At 31.4% G+C, this 10016-nt stretch overlaps 1 protein-coding gene across 1 annotated transcript; it reads right to left on the bottom strand.

Moving 5' to 3' along the window:
* Window positions 1–3906: 3906 nt before the first annotated feature.
* THITE_2043103 (uncharacterized protein) lies at window positions 3907–8776 on the bottom strand (the record flags this gene model as incomplete). Its single annotated transcript, XM_003648516.1, has 3 exons — window positions 3907–4008; window positions 7229–7354; window positions 8699–8776. Coding segments are annotated over 3 exons (306 nt in total), but the record flags the coding sequence as incomplete, so codon positions are not given.
* Between the last annotated feature and the right edge of the window lie 1240 nt (window positions 8777–10016).

The raw sequence follows: 10016 nt of genomic DNA on the forward strand, positions 1-10016 counted from the left end.
AAGTCTTAGGAGCAGCTAAAAGAGGTAGGGGTATATTGCCTAATATCGCTATTTAGTATAGTAAATAAAATTATTAAAATAGCTATTATAAACTAGGTAATATATATAGCTAAGGTGTATAAGCTACTTCTAGAGATGTAAATAGGCTTCTAGCAATATAGGTTAATAAAGGTTATAATCTAGGTAGTAACTAATATAGTAAAGACAGTATAGGCGTATAGCGCTTATACTTCGCTACTACAACTAGACCTAAAAGGCGCTTTCGACTAGGTTGACTAGATTTAGCTACTATATACACTTTAGGAGCTAAGCTTCGAAAGGAAGCTGATTATACTTCTAAAGAGCTACTTCGAGGATTATATAATACGCTTATAGTTCAATAGAGTTATAACAGAGCCTACAACCCTATAATAGGGTATACTATAAAGTTTGCTATTGTTATTAGCGCTATTTATCCTCTTTATTACCCCTTTGTTCTATACCCTTAAGGTATATACTAGGCTCCTAACAGTCAGGTATATAGATAATACTAACCTCGTTATATTTGGATAGGATACTTTAGTATACTACTATATATTGGAAAGGGGGTTTACTAAGTATAAGAAATAGATAGTAGAGTAAAATATATAGTTCAAACTAGCGAAGAGCGAGCTTATCTACTTTATAAAGGCGTAGTAGCTATATATAGAGGTCGTCAATATCTTAGGCAAAGGCCAACCTAGGCTTATACTAGTGGAATTAGCAAGGTTTCTAGGTATATAGCTAGATTATAAGCTCTCTTTCAAAGTATATAAAAAGGTAGTAGGGGCGAAGATAGCTATATAAAAGTTTACTTTTATAAGGCTTATAGCGAAGATATATAGGATATATATTATATAAGCTTAGGAGATCTATATAAAGGTCATTAAGAGTATTCTCTTATATAGGGCTATAGCATAGTATACTCCAACGTTGGTTAAAGGGACCCCTTATAGGATTATATATAGCTTTAGTATAATATAGTTGGGCTACCTCTAGGTAGTTGCTGTTATAGCAAGGCAAAACAAGTGCTAGATGACTTGTAGCTGAATTGATCCTCGATTGACGAAGACTTTAAGTCTAAGGAGAGAGAGGAAAACTATTAATATATAGGTGGAAAACTGTGCTAAAATACCTTAGGTAGTACGTATAGACAATTTATAGCGGGGCTGCAATTTGTAGTAGGGCTATAAAGTCTATACACTATAGGGTAAGACACAGTTCGCTTTATTAGTGTATTTTTCCTTATTGGCAAGTCAACCCCTTCCTTTCTAATCTAGAAGTCGACTTAAATCCTATAAATCTACTAACTTAGGAAGTTATATAGGTGTATAGTATAGGTGTATAGTTATATAATAGGTCTATATACAAGTTATATAACAGTAGTTAGTGTACTATACTGTTATATTACCCCCCCTTCGAAAAAACGTTGTACCTATATAATAAATATATTACAGTCCTCCACTAGCTATTGATAATTAGAAGAATTGGCTTATAAGCCTATTTTTTATAAAGCTTATACAATTAAGTTTTATAGGACTTAGAAATCTGCCTTATAGCCTACTAGGCTATATAAGTCGTTATATCTAGGCTAGTAGGTATATAAGGGAGCTAGGATAAAATGTTATTCTACGACCTTATAGTAGGTTTATATATATATACAATGTCTCTTAGATTAAGTTAGATCATATTGTCCTTTAGGTACTAGTAGGTTATTATTTAGATATTCGTTATTAAAGTAATCCTCTTTATAAGCCTTTAGCTATTATAGTAACTGTTATAATAATCTAGCTATATAGGGGAATGCTTTATAGAATTCCTAGAGGTGGTATAGTATATTCTTAAAATTGGTAATATTATACTATTTAGGGTCCTTGCTTTAACTAATCTATTTAATATAGTACTAGAGTTTCCCTTTAAATATCTAGGAAATAAGAATCTTTTCAACTTACTATTCCAACTTACTATCTACCTTAATTAGCAGCTTAGGCTAGGGTTCCTAGCCTAGTAATAGGTTATTTAGTATCCTCTAAAGTCGATCTAGAGTAAACATTAGGTATATCTTCTAGATCTTAGATAGCTTTAGCTTATAAGAATAACCCTTCTTAGCAATAATTGAAAAAAGCTTAGCAATAAGGTAATTAAACTTGTTGCTTAGTTGGTTTATCTACTAGTGGCCCTTTATAATATAGACCTTCTAGCCAACTTTAAACTCTTCTAGTCGCTAATATTTATCTACTTACTACTTTTAGGCTTCCTAGGCTTTCTATATATTTTCTTTAACAAATTAGATAGTAGAATTGATTTTAAAGAGTATCTCCTAGGCTTTAATATAATTAAGCTTATCTTTAACGCTATTAAATTTTTAGATATATTTCTACTAATTATAAATTATCTAGGGGAGTATACTAGTCTTGACCTTAAATAAAGCAAAGCTAGTAGATAAATAGAGTAAAATAGCTTAAATAAAATCTATTATAGATAATAATTTTAATTAATTGTTTTAGAAATAGTTAATAAATAGGTATAGGCGTTAGTCAAGGTATTAATTTATAATTTTAGTCTACCTATTTATCTAGGGGTACTTTAAAGAAGAGAGATATAGATTAATTCTAAAGATCTTATAGAACTTGTCCTAGAATACTAAGATAAATTAAAGGCCTTAGTCTAAAGTAATTGATTCTAAAGCTTTATAAGTATATTAAATATATTAATAGTAGAGTTATACTATCTCTTTAATATTAATAGTCTTATAATAGAGGAGTAAATAACTATACTTCTTTAAATAGTCTACTATAATAAAGACTTAGTTATAGCTCAACTTATCCTAGGGTATTATATAGAAGTCTATAGTAATGTACTACTAAAGTTTTATAGGGACTTCTAGAGGCTTAAGGAGGCCTAGTAGCTTATTATAGGATATATAAGAACGTTGGTAGGTCTAGTAATTCTAGATAAACCTGTCGATATCTCCTATTTACCTTAGCTAAAAGTATTATCTCTAGACTAACTCTTATATCTTATTCCTACCTAGGTAGGCTATAGAGATCTAGTTATAGATTTTAACTAATAGGTAGGTTTATAGATAACTGTTATAGACTGGGCTATACCCAGGCTAGGTATATAGGGCTACGCCCAAGATTCGCAGTGGCCCCGGGACAGACCTGTAGCGGGCCCGCCTCGCGCCTAGAATAATGTCGGTCCGAACCCACTTTGCGAGCCCTTGAAAAACTCTGCGCGCAGGGACCGCAGCCTGTACTTCTCCTTTTTCCTTCCTTAAGGTAGTTGAATAGAACATTGTGCGCTTATCTGTAGACGCTATAAGGCTAGCACGTTACAATAACTATCTAATAGAACTATTAGCCTCCCTTCCTTTAGTAGAAGGCTACTATTGCTTAGGGTCTAGTCAATATTATTCTAGTAGACAAGCTCCCTAAAGCTCTTTAGGGCCTTACTTTCCTAGTTTATTTTAAGGATAATATCTACTAGTTTATATCCTTTAAGTCGTTGTAGACGAGATAGCTTAGATTCGTTAGCTTCGATTTAATAGATTATATACTGTAAGTTGTACTTAGTAAGCTCCTTAGGCGACAACTCTAGTTCCTCTAGGATCTATAGGTCTAGCTTGCTCTTAGGGAGGACCATCTAAGTACGATAGGCTTCTTGGACTTCCTTCTAGATAGTAAGTTCTTTGGCCTTATAGGACAAGGCGTTAGCAACGACGTTCTATTTACTAGGTCAATAGACAATTTAAAAATCTAGGGCAAAGAGGAGCTTAGCCTATCCTACTTGTTGTATATTAAGTAGCCTCTTCTATATAAAGTACTACAACGTATAGTAGTTGGATAAGATATTAAACCGCTATTAGAGGCTAAGTTGTATTAGGTACTATTCTTCAATAGTATATATAATAGTAAGGAGTTCCTTATTATAGATAGGGTAATTGCTTTCTAGTTTAGATATCGTTTTTAAGAAGAATATAATAGGGTACTAACTATCGTTGTATTTCTACTAGAAGACTTTAGCTATAACTCTACTAGATATATCGACTTTGATTTAGCTTTTTCTAGTAGGGTCGTAGTACTTAAAGAGTAGGATATTAGTTATTTGCTTTTTAAGTTCTTAGAAGGCTTCCTTATACTCTTTAGTCTATTTAAATAGTTTTCCTTTAATAGTTAGGCGCTATAAAGGCTATATAATCCTTCTATATTTATAGACAAATTAATAGTAAAAGTTGTAGAATCTAAAGAAGGCTTATACTCCTTATATAGTAGTAGATCAGTCCTAAGAAACTATTGTCTTAATTTTCTTTAAGTCTATTTAGACGCCTTTAGTATTAACGATAAACCTAAGGAACTTAGTCTTAGTAGTATAGAATTTATATTTCTTAATATCTATCTAGAGACCTACTTTATATAGCTTCTAAAGGATAAGTTATATATATTTATAGTATTCTTCTTTATTCTAAGAGTAGATAATTAGGTTATTAATATAGACGGTTATAAATATATTAAGGTACTTAAAGAACTAAGAATTGACAAATCGTTAGAAGGTAGTAGGTCTATTATATAGGCTAAATAGTAGAACCTTATAGTGGAATTGGCTATAGTAGGTTTAGAAAGTTGTTAGGTCTTTGCTTCTAGGGGTAAGTCGGATCTAGTAGAAGGGTTATTCTTAAAGAGGTCCCGCCAAGACTAATTTCGGGACCTACCGCTTACAAGTATTTACAAATTGCCGCAAGGGAGCGGGGTCGCCACGACTTCGAGCAACATCAACAACGAAGAATTGCAAAGACTTATAGCAAAAACTTCGCGAAACCTCAACCAAATTGAAAAAAAAGAAAACGAAGTTAACCTATACCCTAACCTTGACCCTCACCCTAACTATAACCCTCACCCTAACCAGCGGGGGGCTGGCGCCGCCCCCCGCACCCCCGGCGAACTAACCGCTTGAACGCCTTGGCGATAGTGTAAACGCCTTGGCGATCGGGGTTGTGTAAAAACGTTGTAAAAACATTGCCGACAATTAGCCGAAATTAGTCTTGGCGGGACCTCTTTAAGATCTAGCAGTAGAAGGCTTGTCGAATATTAATCTTAGTAAAGATTTTAATGTTTCCTAGTTATTATAAGGTTTTATTAATATAGGGTAGTAGATAGTAGTCTTTAATAATAACTTTATTTAAAGCTTAGTAATCGATATAGAACCTCTAGGTCTTATCTCCTTTAATAGTGAAAAGTATAGAAGAGTAATATAAAGTGGCACTTAGCTTAATAAAACCCTTCTATAGGTTCTTAACTAGGTACTTCTTTATAGTTTCTAGCTAGTTGAGGGTATAGGAGTATAAGGGGCTTACTCACTAGGGTAATAGTCTAGTAAATTCGATCTTATAGTTGTATTTATACTTTAGAGGCATCTCGTTAAATTCTTTCTTTAAAAATATATCGATAAATTTAATAAAGTAAAAGTACTTTACAATTACTTCTTTAACTTATAAGGGCTTAGACCTCTTTATCCTCGTTATTAAGAAGTTTATTAATCTTTTTAACCTTAATAGCTTAGTCGATCTAGACGATTATAATGAATCTTAGTATAGAATTTCCTTATTAGTTTCCTTTAAAGAACATTTTATTAAAGGCTATAGTAGAGATAACTATAGCTTTAATTAAGTTTTTAAAAATCTATAGTCGTTTACCCTCTTTTACCTAGGAGATAGCCTATTCCTCCTCTTCTTTAGGTATTATAGGTCGAGTATAGGTTCTTAAAGGAATAAATTCTTCGCCTTTTAATGCTTAGTCTATCTTCTAGAGGCTATTGTCCTATATACCTTTAAACGATACTTTTTAAAGGGGTTTCTTAGTAAGTTCAATAAGATTATACCTATTGGTATATATTTTAAAGACTTTAAGTTATATCAATTAGTATAATCTTAGGCTTACCTTAGGTTATATTAATCGATATATTTCTAAATCCTTAGTAGGCTATACTAATTAGTAGAATTTATTAGATATAGGTTTAGAAAATAACTCTCTATACTTTAGTATTTATAGTTGCTACTAAGCCTTCTAATATTAGTTTTAACGCTTTATTACTTAGTCTCTTCGCTTAGTATCCTTCTAGTATTTAGGGTTTAATACCTTAGGAATAAAGGAGTTATAAAGAATCTTAAAGATATAATTCTATTCTAGGTTATATAGTTTATCTTTAGACTAGATTAATCAATATTAGTAAATATCTAGTAGAATATTATAGTAAACGAGCTACTATTAGCCTAGTAATAGCTAATGTTCCTTTTCTATATTAAGAACTAGGAATAGGATATCTTTTTATATTCTTCTATCGATTTAGAGGTCGAATCTTAGAATTAAGTCGATAAAGTCTATAGATCTACCTTAGAAGTCCTTTATAGAGATCGGAGTCTCGAGTAGTATCCCTCTAATACTAAGTTTCTTAGTAATTCGCTTTATATAGATTTAATTAAAGAAGATATAACCGTTTATTCTAAAGTCAATAAATATAGTAATAGTAATATTATTTCTATTAATAGCTAATATATAGAAGAAAAAGAAGCTTCGACTACCTATAAACTACTAAAGGTCTACCTAGGTAACTATTAATCTAATATCTAGCTTTAAGCTAAAGTCTACTTTCTTTAAAGCTTTTAGTTTTCTAATTCAATAGTCTTAGTCTTATTTTCTTTAATTAAATTTATTATCTTCTTTAGGTCTACCTCTATCTTCTTAATTATAACTATAATACGTTTTAAATACTATACCTTTATATAATTAGTCTTTTAGTAATAGAAGTATTTACCCTTCTTCTTTAGGGTATTTTACTCTTTCTAAAAGAGCTTAGGAGATCCTAATTTAGCTTTACCTCCTTTAGAACTATCTAACTAAAGGGTCTTTTCTTTCTTCTTTATAGAAGCTAATCCTCTATTCGATTATCTAGATCCTAGTAAATTAGATTTTCTATCTTTCTAATCCTTCTTTATTATCTTCTAGAGTAAAGAGAACTAGTAACTAAGGCGAGTAAAGTCGTTAAAGCTAATATTTAGATCGACTAGATCTTTTACTATCTAGAAATATAAGCTCTAAGAGAGTTAAATATAGAATTCCTCTTTCTATTTGTCTTTAGGTTTCTTAGATTTAATAGTAAGGTAGATAAACTTAGTAAAGAACTTACAATAGGGTATAGATCCTATCTTTAGGACTATAAAATCGTTCTTTATATAACAAAGTTTAGTAAAGTTGATATAAAATCTGTCTAGAAAGTTAAACAACTTATTAAGATGAATAATTAGCTTTACTATATCTTCTTTAAAGTAGGGTATAAAAGCCTCTATCGCTTTATTACTAATAAAGGATACTATATATCCGAATTTTAAATCTTTAATTAAGAACAATTTATAGTTCCCTTTAATCTTTTAAAGTATAGCTACCTTCTAGACTAAATACTTTAGGTCTTTACTATTAATAAACTTCTTAAGGTTAATAATCTTTATAATTTTTATATAAATTGTAGGTTTAAAAGTCTTTTTAGTCGTTGAGATTAGACAATTAGAATTATATAACTTTAAATGTAATTTAGTTTATATTGGTTGAATTTAGATCGAAAGTATAGCTTAGCCCTATAGATCAACTATATTAGCAATCTTCTTAAAGAGTTCTATCCTCTTATCTTCTAATACTATCTTATTATATAAAAGTACCTTGATTTAGGTATATAAAGTAGAAAGTTCTTTAGGGTCGAGGGTATTACCTTGTTCTTACTTAAATTACTAAACTTTTATAAGTAGTATTGTTATTAAATTGGCTAATACATTGTAGGTGACTTATAGAGCTATAGCTTATCTAATTGCTATATTATACTATATAATAATTGATTAGATCATTTTAATAAGATCATTACTTTGTAATTAATCGACCTATTTAGTACTTAGTAGCTAGACCTCCTTAAGAGCAATTAGTTTATTATTCTAAAGAAAGTAAGTAATAGCGATATACTTGTTTTTAAGTCTTATATAACGCTTAATCAAATCTACCTCCTATTCTTTAGCTAAATACTTAATTTAGCTAATTTAATTAAAAGACTTAGGAATAGGGTTTATAAGCTTATATTCTTCGATTAAGTTGGTAGTCATTTAGGTTTAAGAGCTAAATAGGGTTAAATCACTGATCTTCAATCGGATTCGAGTACCTTGATTACCTTTTACATTGAATTTATAGAGGTCCATTAGATTAATTTTCTAGGTGTTCTAGCCTTGTTTAGTAGGCCTAGGAGTATAACCTATATTTTCTATTTTATAAACTATTATTAGAATCGTACTTCTTTTAGGACTTCTTTTGTCGATTAATATAGTTGAATCGCCTCGATAAGGTGATTGCACTACTTACCACTAGTCGATCGGAGGTTGCTTCACTATCGGCAACCTATTGTACATTTAATAGTTTGTCCTTAGTGCCAATTAGTTCCTAGCTAACCTATTGTATTATACTGTTAGTAAATCAAAGGTTCTATTAGAGATTTAGGTTCTCTAGCTAACTAAACTAGTCCTATTAGAAAAGACTATATTAGATATTATATTGCCTTTGTAGGCCTATAGTAGTAAGACTTAAAGTAATGTTATAGCAAGGTAAAATAAATACTAGATGACTTATAGCTAAATTGATCCTCGATTAACAAAGACTTTAAGTCTAAGGAGAAAGAGGAAAACTATTAATATATAGATGGAAAACTGTACTAAAATACCTTGGGTAGTATATATAGACAATTTGTAGTGGAGCTGCAATTTGTAGTAGGGCTATAAAGTCTATACGCTATAGGGTAAGACGTAGTTCGCCTTATTAGCACGTTTTTCCTTATCGGTAAGTCAACCCCTTCCTTCCTAATCTAGAAGTCGACTTAAATCCTATAAATCTACTAACTTAGGAAGTCACATAGGTATATAGTCACGTGACATGTCTGTATACAAGTTATATAACGGTGGTTAGCGTGCTATGCCGTTACAGTTGCTAGTATATATAAGGCTATACTAGTCTATAACCTCGAGAGCAAGACCTAGGTACCCCCTATAGACCTATACCTTAACCGCTAGGCGGTATATACTAAGTAAAGGCTCTAGAGAATAAGGCTTATATAGCTCCTATATAATATATATATAAAGGTAGTATTAAGGCTAAAAAGGAGACGTTATATATACTATACCCTAGGGATAAGGCTAGCTATGGGAGATGCCCTTATAGAACGAAGATAGGCGTAGGCTAAGGAATAGCTCCTTTGATACCGCCCTACAATAGTAGTAAAGGTATAGAGTAAGAGTAGCAAAGACGACGAATAGAGACCCTAGGAGCTTTAACTTTATATCGATATAAATATAGTTATAATAGAGGAGTAGAAGGTATATAGAGAGTTGTAGATACACTTATATAGATGCTAAGAGGCTAGAGAGAGTATATTATAAAGAAGTAGTTGACCTATATAGCCTAAAGCCCTCTACCTAGATACTATAAATATATAAAGACCTTAGTAAAGTATAGAGCTCTCTCTTTATATAGGTATATATAGGAGCTATTAGCCTAAGGCAGTTCCTATTCTAAAAAGGTATACTAGATACGTCTATACCGCTTTACTACTATAGCGAGGCGCTTAAGACTATTGTCTATCTTACAATATACTATAAAGACCTAGTAGTCACTATAGAAAGACCTAGCGTCTAGGACCAATATACGCTATTTACGCTACTTAGAAGTAGGAGAGGCGCTTAGGCGCTTATAGGATAGCTAATATATACTAGGCGCCTATAGAAGTACTAGCTAGCGCTTAAACTAAATATCGAGGGCGAAGTAGGATATAAAGAAGTAGTAGAAGGCTCTATAAATATATAGCTAATATATAGTAGCTAGGGCGATATAGTAGAAGAGCCTCTAGCGAATAGCTATAAGGACAGTAGTATAAATAGGGGGTATAAAAGGAAGAAGAGGCGTAGGAAGGTTGGCCTC

The sequence above is a fragment of the Thermothielavioides terrestris genome, chromosome 1 (assembly GCF_000226115.1).
Source record: "Thermothielavioides terrestris NRRL 8126 chromosome 1, complete sequence".
In the NCBI taxonomy this organism is placed as follows: Eukaryota; Fungi; Ascomycota; class Sordariomycetes; order Sordariales; family Chaetomiaceae; genus Thermothielavioides; species Thermothielavioides terrestris.